At 46.2% G+C, this 12,272-nt stretch overlaps 3 protein-coding genes across 3 annotated transcripts; 1 reads left to right on the top strand and 2 right to left on the bottom strand.

The window, feature by feature from the left end:
• Positions 1-973: 973 nt before the first annotated feature.
• On the top strand, positions 974-3,904 carry LOC135625278 (bHLH transcription factor RHL1-like). The gene is made up of 6 exons (XM_065129842.1): positions 974-1,504; positions 1,620-1,709; positions 1,825-1,980; positions 2,169-2,234; positions 2,711-3,183; positions 3,272-3,904. The coding sequence occupies exons 1-5, from the start codon at positions 1,022-1,024 to the stop codon at positions 2,870-2,872; spliced, it is 957 nt and encodes a 318-aa protein (XP_064985914.1). The 5' UTR covers positions 974-1,021; the 3' UTR covers positions 2,873-3,183; positions 3,272-3,904.
• Positions 3,905-4,189: 285 nt separating this feature from the next.
• LOC103969092 (WRKY transcription factor WRKY76) lies at positions 4,190-5,488 on the bottom strand. Its single transcript, XM_009382517.3, has 4 exons — positions 5,197-5,488; positions 4,813-5,100; positions 4,629-4,745; positions 4,190-4,560 (listed from the first exon to the last, which is right to left on the bottom strand). Exons 1-4 carry the CDS (start codon positions 5,275-5,277, stop codon positions 4,261-4,263), a joined length of 786 nt encoding a protein of 261 aa, XP_009380792.2. The 5' UTR covers positions 5,278-5,488; the 3' UTR covers positions 4,190-4,260.
• Positions 5,489-9,810: 4,322 nt separating this feature from the next.
• LOC135625613 (CBL-interacting serine/threonine-protein kinase 5-like) lies at positions 9,811-12,272 on the bottom strand. The gene has a single exon (XM_065130645.1). It carries the CDS (start codon positions 11,373-11,375, stop codon positions 10,014-10,016), a length of 1,362 nt encoding a protein of 453 aa, XP_064986717.1. The 5' UTR covers positions 11,376-12,272; the 3' UTR covers positions 9,811-10,013.

Genomic DNA, 12,272 nt, shown 5'->3' with positions numbered 1-12,272 from the left:
CCTCCTCCTTTGTGGAATTCAAACCACCTCTACCTTCCACTATACTTTGTCAGTGGGTTTCAAGAGCAAGTTGTATTAGCTTATTAGATTGCCCATTTCTGTGACAGCTTACAATATGGCTGCATTTGTTTAACAGTCCATCACATTAGCTTAAAGACAATAAAAAAATCGTAGTATCATATCATAAACAAAATATATTTTGATGTGCATTTGAGCAAATTTTCTATAAAAAAAACCTAATTTTTTATTTTTTTTTTCACATAGCATCCTCTTTTTGGTTTATTTCTAAAATAATATTTTCACTTTGCCTCATCGACTGTCACCTTTGTCTCACAGCCCTCAACTTCGTGAATTCTTCCCATCATCGGATTTTGGCATCATCGAATTGATAGTTACGGATAAATGAGAGAGGGGAGGTGAGGGCCTGATCGTTATATCAAGAAGGAAGCAAAGACGAGGCTACAAATAACAAAGACGATGATGATGATGATGATGATGAACGTGATATTAAATAAGAAAAAGTTAAAAGATAATTTGATCTTTTAAAAGATCAAAAATACTAGGTGGAAATAAACCAACAAGATGAGGCTCTACATCTGTAGACACCAACTCTACAGCCGGTACAATCCTTGCTTGTGATCCTATCGATTACACATCCAACATCCTGCTGTGTTGGATCCTGCAGACCAGTTGGATCGTAGTGAGATCGTACAGTTGGATGTTGGTGTTCGATTAGTATCGTTCCCTGCGATGGATGCGGCAACAGATTAAGAGACCAAAATGAGAGCTAATCGCTGCGATCGCGTTTAAGAACACCTAATCCCAACTGTTTATTATGGGGCTTCTAAGTGTTGTTTTAGTTGGGGTTTAACTCGACCGCGAGTTTATAAGTGCGACGCACGACGAAGTGGCCGCCTTCCGCTGCTTCACGCAAAGAGACGATACCACAGAGGGGAGGGGAGGGGAGGTGAGGTGAGGGGAGGAAACCCTAAGCGCACGCCTGGGGTTGGCGACGCAGGCGATGCAGCCGAGCAGCAAGGAGATGCAAGCGACGGTGGGCGGACTCCCCGCTTCCGCCGTCGCTGCTCACATTGCGCTTCAGGAGCTTCACAACGGCGGAGGCGCCGACCACGACGACTTCCTCGATCAGATGATGTCCGGTCTCGCCCCCGCCTGGCAGATGGGGCTCGGAGGGTACGATGATGCGTCGCTTCTCACGTCGAGGCTCCGGCAGCACCAGGCCGCCGGTGGAGGGAGCCCGCCGCCGACGGGGAAGTCGATGCTGCTCCAGCTCAACCACCACCATTACGCTCATCACGCGTCTCCCCAGCAGCAATTGCTCCTTCAGTCGATGGGGCTGCCGCCGGCGGGAGGCGGCGGTGACTCGGGGGGGTTCCTTCCGTTGCCGCTCTCCCTCGGGAGCGGCGGGTCGCGGGATTCCGGCCTTCTCTTCGACAGATCTCGAGAGGAAGTCGATGCGCCCTTCAAATCCTCTGATTCCACGGTACGCTTTCCGGTTCATTCGTTCTGATTCTTGTCTATTATTCCGATTAATTACGATCAAGAGAGAGAAAAAACCCTCCTTTTCTGCTAAAAATTCGCCTTTTTATTCATCGAAGGAAGCGGAGGCGCTCTACAACGGATTGGGGGAATCGCTGCAGCGAGCGGCTCAGGCGCCGAACCACCACCAGCATTTCCCTCATCCCCAGGTTCCAAAACCCTCATTTCCATCTCCTGTAAACCTAAACAGAGGGGACAAAAACGGATACCTTTTTCTTTTTCGTACAAACGTTTCGGCACTAACCGAGTCTCTAAACGTGTCAGAACCACCGAGGAGCTCCGCCGGCAGCGGCCGGTAGAGGCCAAGTCCCTGCGGCAGCGTCGGGTTCACCATCCACCGGCGGGGGCGCGGTACCTCCCAGGCCCAGGGTGAGGGCGAGGCGAGGGCAGGCGACGGATCCACATAGCATTGCCGAAAGAGTGAGGCATTCATTTACTTGCAAATAAGTAGAAAAAAGATCGAACCTTTCATCGAATTTTCTTTCTTCTGTTCCCTAATGGAATCGTCTTTAATACTCCGTTCCAAACTTTGGAGTCGTCTTCGATTATCTGTTCTAAACTTTGATCTTTAATGCTCTGTTTGTTTTCTTGTTCGTATCCGTACACAGCTTCGGAGGGAGAGGATCGCGGAGAGGATGAAAGCGCTGCAGGAGTTGGTGCCCAACGCCAATAAGGTCCTCTCCTTCCTCACCTTCCCCTTCATTATTCTCCTTCCCTTCTTTACTAGAATCAATTCGTTCACTTACCTAACTTTGACCACATAAATGAAACATGATAAGAGTGATTTAACGAACTAACAATGTCAACTACGATCTGCCAAAGCACTTCATGTGCTTTGAACGTGAAACGTCGGAAGATTAGAAGATACAGCTTGTATATATATACACACATCATGAAGATTATACAGACATCAGGACCTGCTTTATAACCCCTTCAGGTTGGATCGCCATGATAAGTAATAGAATCGGAGGAATATCTATGGAATATCCATGTTTTTGCAGTGTTTTATAGCCTTTTCTACCCAGTGGAACTTTATAGTACAGCATTTGCATTGTTTTTGGTGTTGTGAAGTGGTAGTGGACAATAAATGTGTCGCAAACTGACTTCTTCGCTTGCTGTGTATTGAACACTGTGTTGACTGCAACTGCAGACGGACAAGGCGTCGATGCTGGACGAGATCATCGACTACGTCAAGTTCCTGCAGCTCCAAGTGAAGGCATTGCCTCTCTCTCTCTCTCTCTCTCTCTCTCTCTCTCTCTCTTTCTCCTGCTACGATTCGATACAGTCGAGTCCTGCGTTTAATACATGGTGAGAAGCATCAGGAGGCCGACTGGTCGACACGTGGGTCTCGAAGAACTCCCATTGGCTGATGCTTCATTAATGACTTCACATGGTCCGACGTGTGATTCATGGGACCACTGCTGCATGCATGGTCTCTTTGTCATACTAGTAGTATATGCTACGTTGATTACTTGGCAGCGTATGTTAATGTGATGGCACGTAGAACTCCGTTCCCGCTGATATTAATTCTCCGCATGCATCCGTAAGACGCAGGTGCTGAGCATGAGCAGGTTGGGCGGAGCAGCGGCGGTTGCGCCGCTCGTGGCTGATATGTCATCGGAGGTATTCGACTTGTATCCGTGCAAAAAGCCATTGTTGCAGTCGATCATTGTCATGATGAGATAGACCTGAGGACTGTACGTGGTGGCAGGCCGGGGCGGGACGAGGAGGAGCTGACGGAGCAGCGGCCGACGACGGCCTGACGGCGGCGGAGAACCAGGTGGCGAAGCTGTTGGAGAAGGACATGGGGTCGGCGATGCAGTACCTCCAAGGGAAGGGCCTTTGCCTCATGCCTATCTCCCTCGCCTCGGCGATCTCGTCCGCCACCTGCCATCCCCGGCCTCCCATTCCTGGCGGTCTCAGCCATCTCAACCGCCGCACAGCCCCGTCCCCGCATGCAGCTGGCGATGCACCCTCATCGCCCAGCATGTCCGCGCTGACAGTGCAGTCCACCAACGGCGGCGGCGACGCCGATGTCTCACGGCCCTCCCGCTGCAAGGACTGAGCCTCCGTCCCTCGAGACAGATGAATACGAGAAGGAAGAGAGACCCAAAATGACGATGCTTCAAGACGACGTCAAGCAAAAAGCACAAGAGAATAAGGATGCTTTTTGGAGTTGCTCGCCCGTATATGCCTGGAATGGGAATGCATCGACCTGTCCACTTCAAAGTTCCGTCTTTTTCTGCTTCTTTTCCTTTCCATCAGCTTTTTTTACCCTTTACTTTCCTGGATCTGTATCAGCATTATGTTTGCTTTCTTTCCTTCCTGCCATTGTTTTACAGCCTGCCCGCATTGCTCTTTGATTTCACTTGAAGCTTGTCGTTTTGTACGTCGATGGGTGACTGCAGGAATCAAACTTCCAAGCGTGGGTGGTGGTGGGGTTGGAGGCGAGTGTGGTCGGAGACAAGGAACAATAGCACAGGTGATAAACTAACTAGGAGAAAAGCATGCGTCTCATGATTGGATTAGATCATGACATCGCTAATCAAAATGATTGGGATTAGCGCAAGAACTATAAAAAAGAGCAGCCATAAAATTTTAATATATAAACATCCTTCGATACAATGATAGAGTTTTTGGATTAAGTTATCAGTAATTTAAATATATAAACATCCTTCGTTACGCACTCGATGCCCAGTGTTAAGCTGGTGGGTCTCGAAGGATTCTCTCGGATATTGCTGCGGCGACAGCAGCAGTGAAGTTTGGGTCTTTGGTCAACGTCGCCACCAGCGCTCTGTCAAACTTGGGCGATTCGATCTCTCCGAGACCCCTATCGACGTCAGGTTGTCGCGTGACGACCGGATCGATCGACGGGGCAGAAGAGTTGATGTGCGATGGACACTTGACCGTATAGACTTCATCCAGCGATGGGTGTTTGTGGTTGTGTACACCTTCGTATGTGGCCACCAGCAGCGATTTGTCTTCCGCGCTTCTTTGAACCTGAAGAATCAGGGATTAGTGCATCAGATTGCAGTGGATGCTTCCTCAACACAGTGATCTTTCCACACCTTCTTCTTCGCAGGGCATGAAGGAGCAAAGGAGCATCTGAAGTAAGCTCTGGGGGAGGGGTTGCCCCTGGTCACCTTCTGCCCGTACTTCCTCCACTGGTACCCGTCCATCACCACCTGTAGCACTAATCACTCGTGAAACCAATTCCGTGCTGTCCTTTGCTCACAGATCGATCGAACTCACCAAGCTCGGATCGGACGGGTCGGTTCGCACATAAACCTTCGACGTCTTGGTCATGGCATCTTCTCTCGATCTTTTGCACCCATGTTCGTCATCGGATGCAGCGTGCTTCTGGCAGTCGACCCTCTTCCTCTTCGACGAGGCTGATCCCTTCTCACATGGAGATACGCTTGCGAGATAAGACAACCGTCGGCGGAGAGCGCTATGGTTCGTGTACATGTCGCTGACCATCTCGGTAAGCCTCCTGTTCTCTTCGCTTATCTGATTCAGCATGGCTTCTAGAACTCCAGCCTGTGCTCCAAGGCATCATCACATCCACGGTTGTGTTTGAGGAGAGTACACAAAAGCAGTAATCACAAAGAACAAATTACCGGAGCTTAAACTCACCGGAGCTTGGTCGGGAGACCGACGAGGGCCGACGCGGAGGTCGAGGCCAGGAGAGGACTGATGAATCCAGTCCGAACCCATTTGGACTTATGGGGAGCCAAACCGAATGAAGTTGGGAGATCGGATGTGGAGTCTTCTTCTTATAAAGAAGATGATGGCATTCCTACGAGGAAACCAAGGAAGAAGACTTTGGTTTGGTATCAGCGACCGGCACAGGAACTTCAGGCGAAGCAAGCGAGGAAGAAGGACGATGTACGTCATCTCTAGATGTCATCGATCATGTTACCGGGCTTCTTCGTTGGAACAAAGGAATTCAAACCACGTTGGTCGATACAAATAGAAGCTGTGATTTCACGTGTTAGTGCTGCTGATGTGAAGAAAAGCTTGACTTATGTGATGTGATTCGATTTTAGTGGTAACAAATCTTCAGATCAAGATCGAGAGGGTATCGAATGCTCAATCGTATGTCATTCATCCTATGTTTAATAACGGAGAGAATTATATGTCGAGTTATGATTGAAATAAATATTTTTTTATTAAATAATAAATGATATTGAAGTCAACAACAAAAAAATTATATAAACTCTCTGTTGCTTTGTTAGCTGATTGGTGGCGTTGCGAACATGTGGGGTGGTAGAAAAGTGGATTGGAAATGGTTATAGAATGACCCATGGGATATTGGGAGGGCCGTAATCTTATTGTAATCATAGTTATTTAATTATTATGATACGATTTCTTTTAACAAATATATATAATAATAATCTTAAAGTATTATTGCACACACGAATTATTTTCATCCCTAATAGGAAATCGTACCTACTTTACACACTTTATTTGGAATTCTCATCTCTTGCATCGTTTGTAGTTTAGGTTCACATAATAGTGAAAGATCAAGACATAAGATTCGATGCGATTGATATTGTTATAGAAAGATAATTCTCAAGTAGGTGAGTATAGATGTGAGTGATCAAAAAAATAATCTCCTTTTATTGTGTTAAAAATGAGCTTTTATATCTGATTATAAAAGGATAAAATATTTTATGAAATATCCTAGAAGGAAATAACTTTTAACAACCTCAGCTTAACATTTTATCCATGCGAGTGACAAGAGGGGGATAGCCTATAACCGTCTGCCTTAGCCCCTAATTCATACGAGCAAATAGAAAATAAAAACCCTAGGTTTTCATAAAAAAATTTCATCATCATACGAAGATTGATGTGTAAAAACCCACCGAACTTAAATTCACATATGATATAGTGTTTTACTTAGGGAGATTGTATATCCCTGAATTCTTATACATCTATAGGAGAGGATGAATTATAGTGTTTTACCATGGTCAGGTTTTCGACTCACGTGTCTTGAGTATATTTTCCTTTATACCTCCCATAGTGATAATTTTTTTCTTATGCGGATTAGATTTTTCAAACTCATATACCTCGAATATATTTACCCTATGATTATTATATTATTTAAAATATTTTTTAATCTAAATTTTTTTCACTCTATAAGTATAGGAAATTTTCTCTTTTTAAAAAATTTAACTCATACTTTAATTTCAACATTAGAGTAATCACCTATTTTCTCAATGCTAATTTTGTAGGCCGAGGAATTCGTCGAGTGAGACTAAAGATTCAATTCTGACAACCTTGGAGAATTAGATCAAGTCAATTCGAACCAACGGCATGAATCGACGATTGATTTCGACGCTAACCGTTGAGCAAAGGTTCTGAGTGGTGATGCCAAGAAACTTAACGAGAAGAAGAAGGCACATCGGGTTCTAAGGACAGAAACGAGTGCATGTAGGTCTAGTTTTAGGTCTTGAGGTTAAGTCAAGTCAAGGTAGGATCCTTTCAAATCCTAAATGGACATCCGATGCTGTCGCGCTTAATCCACTCACCGCATCGTCAGATCCGATTGGGCGTACGTGAGTCCTACATGTGTGGTGACGCTAGCGAGCCTGCGTCACCACCACTTACCACTCACCACGGTCACCACGACCCACCCACAAGACCGCGTGTAATTTGCATGCACTTCTCCTCGGTCTTCTTTTAGCTTCCTTCTTCGATGCTGCCATGCTTCTAGAAACCTGCAACTATTTCACGCTCGAGACAAGATTGCAGACTGTCGTGACGAAGCTAAAGATTCTTTACTGGCGACAGTCGTTTCGAGTCATTATATATAATGTTATCTTGCCTCGCCTTCCTGCATGCATGCTGTCATAATTCCGCATGATACAATCATGAGAACGTGAAGTAAACATGCTAAGTGTTACCATCTCCTACGTTTTCTTCGTTTTCGTTGCAGGTTTCACAATAGCTTTGTTTACAAAAGGATTTTGGCTTTTGGCCGAGAGCATTGCTTCTAAGCAATCCATTCAGATTGGATTTTGGCTGCTATCTTCTTCTTTACTACGAAATGGTTGTCTTTTCAGCAACCGAGTCGGTCTTTTCCTACCGTCGGCAGGACAGAATAAAGGGAAAGAGAAAAAGAACAGATGAAGTTTCTTCCATGAGACCAAAACGACGCTTACAACCAGAAAGGGTCGCACCGCAGGCAGGCATGTTTTGGCAGCTCCCGACCATTGCTGTTTTATCTTCTTTATGACGACGCTCACCGCGTGGCGTGGTGGGTGGTTGTCGAGTCATCTCTTCGTCAACTTCGCTGTGGTTTCCGCCAACCCACTAATAGCAAGTCCACTCAGCAGATGGGACCCACGCTTTCTTTGACCGTGTGGTTTCCTTAAATGGATGCATGAAAGACGAACATCTAAAGACACGTGGATTCTTGCCCATTAGTGAAAGCAAATAAAGAAGGACTCGAGGTCTTTCGTATTGCATGGCATGCATATGGATCGCTGTCAACCTGCAAACATTTGAAGCATCTCATTTGGTCTTCTGTAGTTATAATTTTGTAATCTATAATATATACAGAAGGTCAATATTTAATCATATGGGCGACAATATTAAGAGGGTGAAGATACCAACGAAGCAGGAATATTTTAGAAATTGATTTTTATATCATGAAGACATCAATAAATAAAGCAAAGAATAAAAAAAGGGGGTGGGTGTTGTTATCTCATATTTTGGTTATCAAACATGGAGGAAGAAGATGATTCGGTCCTAATCGATTCGTTCTATCATAGGCAGACGAAAAATAAGAATGTCGAATTCACGTACGAAGACTCTTATAAGATTGTGTCGCGAGCAATGCAAAGTTTTGAGAGAGACTGAAGAAAGGATTTACTTGGCGAAGCGACTTCGTCGGCAAAATACGAATGTGGTGGCAGCGGCGTTCATCGAGGTGCGGAGGACAGGTTTCGGAGAAGAGAATGGAAAAGAAGATGAAAGAACAGGTTAGGGTAAATAATATTAGATGTTCCCAGTTATCTTTCCCTATGGTTACCGTAGGCCAATGTATAAGGAATTAACATGGCAGCGTAAACTATGTTTTGCTCTAGTGCGACGATTACAAATCGTGAATTCGAGGAGGTTGGTCCATCTCGTATCATACATCGAAAGCTCTGTGTGGGATAAGGATGTGTTGGTCCAGCCCATATATGGGCTTCGACGAGATGATCCGACCATTCAGTCCAAATCTGATTTATTAAAAAAAATTGATAGAGACATGCACAGTGAGGATACCATACCGAAGGCATGAGTGCAACGAACAATCGGTGCTAAGAATAGCAACGTAGAGAAAAAAGGATTGAAAATGTTAGCTTTTGATGCTTTTGCTAAATTTTATTGATTTTGACTTAAATTTATGTAAAGAATCCGTCCAATAAGCTCTACAATTTTAACGGTAATATAAGGTTTATCCTTTCTAAAGTACTTACATGCTATACCTACTTTCTAAATTTGAGATCTAAAATTTTTTTTTCATAAAATTCATCTTGTTAGTTAAGATCATGAAATTCATTACGATGATATATTAATGTTGAGCTAAAATCTATGTCATGTTATTGTGATCATCTGATTATTCTATAGAATACTTACTATAGACATATTATCATTAGTGATAGTGGAAGTTTGAAGTAGACTACAGTTCCGTGATTTTTTTCGTATTAAGTTTTTCACATAAAAATTTTATTGTATCACTTTGTAACTGATTTATTATTATACTGTTTATGCTACTCTAGTTAATATTTACTTTTAATAATAAGTTAATATTTTGATAATAAACTTATTTTGATACGTAAAGATAAAAAAAATTATTATGCTATAATAGTTTTTCCCAATACGATATCGTGATCACTAATGGACTCCGAGGCACATAATGATTTTAATTGGATAAGAACTTTTATCTTTGAGTATTTTGATTAGTTTCGAGTATTTTTCATATATCTACAAAAATAAAAAAATTATCATAATATCATCATAAAATAATAATATTTTTTATCAAGAATATTATTTTCTTCGAAGCCAAAAATAACCGGACGTATATTTTATATTTGATTTAATACAACTCTAATTTTTTATTTTTTTAATACTTAATTAGAAAAACTAGAAATTGTGATGTATCGGAAGATGGTATGATTGGAGTCGTGTGCTGAATGCAAAGCGAGTTTGGTAGTCAATCGAAGGAATTAAAAAGCACTTTTTAGGAAAACAAGATTGAAATATTATGAACAATCCAAAACTTGGGCGTGTTGTGATCTTACAACTATGTCGATTTCTCCATCACTAAACACAAACAATCTACAAATTATATCTCGTCCACCTCAAATATTACCATACTATTTTAGTTAATTACAACAGCATGTAGCGATTAGACCATTATGGATGGCGGAGCGCAGGGCGCAGCGACTCCTCAAGCATCATTGCTTCTCTTCACCACCATCTTCGTTGGTGGCGCCGCCGGCATGGTCTCCCTGCCATGCCCAAACGATGTCCTTCAACCCTGGGCGGACGTCCTCTTCGCAGAACTTGTTGTAGTCCGAGGTTTCGCCTGAAAGCTTGGAGAACTCCACCACTGCCACCTCGGCCGCCACCTCAAACACCTCTGCCGTCACCCCCAGCCGCCCCTTCCACCCGTCGTTCTTCCTCTCCATCTTCACCTTGAACGGCTTCGTCCTCTCTACAGCGAACCCCAACCCCCGTCCCACCCTCTCCAGTCGCTCCAGAATGGTCGCTGCGGGCAACCGCGACGTGAACACCGTCCCCGCCGGCCGCCGGTTCTCGAACAAGCTCGACAGGTCGAACCCGGATGACAAGGAGGAGATGAGCTCGAACGCGTTGTAGAACCTAGGCGTCCCCGGTTTCTGCTCCTCAACTTCCGCCGGTGCCGCCTCCGCTTGCGGCGGAGGGACGGGGTTGGGATCCTTGCGGTACGTGCCCTTGTTGAACCATGGGTGATGCATGATGGCATCGATGGAGATGCGCTTCTCCGGGTCGGCGACGAGGAGGCGGGACACGAGGCGGCGAGCGTCACCAGAGAACCAGGGCGGGATCTGGTACTCGGCCTTGAGCACTCTGCGGTACATCCGCATCAAGTTGCCGTCTCGGAAGGGCAGGAAGCCGGCGAGGAGGACGTAAAGGATGACCCCGCATGACCAGATGTCGGCCTTGGCGCCGTCATATCCCTGGCGACGGAGGACCTCTGGCGCCACGTAGGCGGGAGTACCGCACTGGGTGTGGAGAAGCCCGTCGTGGCGGAGCTGCTCCGGGAGCGCAGAGAAGCCGAAGTCGGAGACCTTGAGGTCACCATTGTGGTCGAGGAGGACATTCTCGGGCTTGAGGTCGCGATGGGAGACGCCTCGGCTGTGGCAGAAGCCGACGGCGGAGATGAGCTGGCGGAAGTAGCGGCGGGCCTGGTCATCGGGGAGTGGCCCCCGAACGACGCGCGCAAACAGCTCGCCGCCGCGGACGTACTCCATGACGACGAAGATGCGGGTCTTGGTGGCCATCACCTCCCGGAGCTCCACCACGTTAGGGTGGCGGACGACGCGCAGCACCGAAATCTCCCGCTTGATCTGCTCCATCATCCCGGCCTCCACTCGGATCTGGTCCTTGTTTATGACCTTAATGGCGACGCTCTCGCCGGTACGGAAGTCGCGGCCGTGGTACACCTTGGCGAAAGTGCCCTTCCCCAGGACCCGCCCCATCTCGTACTTGCCCAGCACCAGGCTCCGCGCCTCTCTGCACGCATCCTCCGCCTTCTTCCCCATTCCACTTCTCATCTCCTCCCCTCCCACTCCTTTTTCTGTTCTCGACTAAAGACACGAACTTTGCATCACCATGGAACAAAAACAGAGACTTCGCTACACCTCCCCTGTTCTCCTCCTCTGTTTTCCAAGTTTTGTACTACAAGTATCTGTCGCAAAGGAGGGAACGTTACCCAGCCACTGCTCTCTCCTCTGTCGACATTCCAGAGGAATGAACCTGGCATCCGCGTCTTGGAAAAAGGAGATATTTTGGCACTTTCTTCACCCTGCTTTTTTTATGAGTGGTACGAATTCACGGCCGTCGACTGCTCTGCTTTCTCAGTTGGGAGAAAGGTGGGACTTTTTAAGGGAGTATGGCGGAGAATGAAGTCGTGGGAAGGCTTTGAATGACTGGGGCGGCGAACGGTGGGCGGGAGACAGCGATCAAAGAGCGGAATCGGGAGATGAATCGAATCGAAGGCCTCCGGTTTTGGGCGGAGAGTTTCGGGGAAGAAGGAGAGCGTGTGCGGGAAACATAACATATTAGAGAGAGACAAGATGATATGCCCTATCTATTGGAGGGGGCGCAGTCGGGCAGCCAACGCGAGGCCGCCACGCGTCGACAAAGGTGGGGCGCCGGGTGGGGCCGGTTCCCTCAGCATGATTAGAGGAGTGCGTCGTCGTTTATGTATCATTACCACAGTGCTAATGATCACGATGATCGAAGCCTATGTAGGCATTAGGGAAGGCAAATGCAGTGTGCCGTGCAGGAACCTATGCTGTTAGGAGGCTTCCATTGACGCCCCTCTCATGAATGAGATATCGATCACTGAACTGCGACTAAACTCCTCGTCTTCTTCGTAAAGAGATGTATCCATTATATGCTCCATGTCGCCAAGAACACATCTTCTCTGAGCATCTTCAACTTAGGCA

Source organism: Musa acuminata, chromosome BXJ2-10 (assembly GCF_036884655.1).
Source record: "Musa acuminata AAA Group cultivar baxijiao chromosome BXJ2-10, Cavendish_Baxijiao_AAA, whole genome shotgun sequence".
Classification (NCBI taxonomy): domain Eukaryota; kingdom Viridiplantae; phylum Streptophyta; class Magnoliopsida; order Zingiberales; family Musaceae; genus Musa; species Musa acuminata.
Note: the sequence above shows the minus strand (reverse complement) of the source record. Positions and strands in the feature narration are given on the sequence as shown.

Coding starts and splice junctions, on each gene's coding strand:
- LOC135625278 (XM_065129842.1), top strand. CDS start 1,022: ATGCAGCCGAGCAGCAAGGAGATGCAAGCGACGGTGGGCGGACTCCCC. Junction 1,710..1,824: donor AGCATTTCCCTCATCCCCAG/GTTCCAAAACCC, acceptor TAAACGTGTCAG/AACCACCGAGGAGCTCCGCC. Junction 1,981..2,168: donor CACATAGCATTGCCGAAAGA/GTGAGGCATTCA, acceptor ATCCGTACACAG/CTTCGGAGGGAGAGGATCGC.
- LOC103969092 (XM_009382517.3), bottom strand. CDS start 5,277: ATGGGTTCGGACTGGATTCATCAGTCCTCTCCTGGCCTCGACCTCCGC. Junction 5,101..5,196: donor GGTCTCCCGACCAAGCTCCG/GTGAGTTTAAGC, acceptor CTTGGAGCACAG/GCTGGAGTTCTAGAAGCCAT. Junction 4,561..4,628: donor CATGCCCTGCGAAGAAGAAG/GTGTGGAAAGAT, acceptor CTGATTCTTCAG/GTTCAAAGAAGCGCGGAAGA.
- LOC135625613 (XM_065130645.1), bottom strand. CDS start 11,375: ATGAGAAGTGGAATGGGGAAGAAGGCGGAGGATGCGTGCAGAGAGGCG.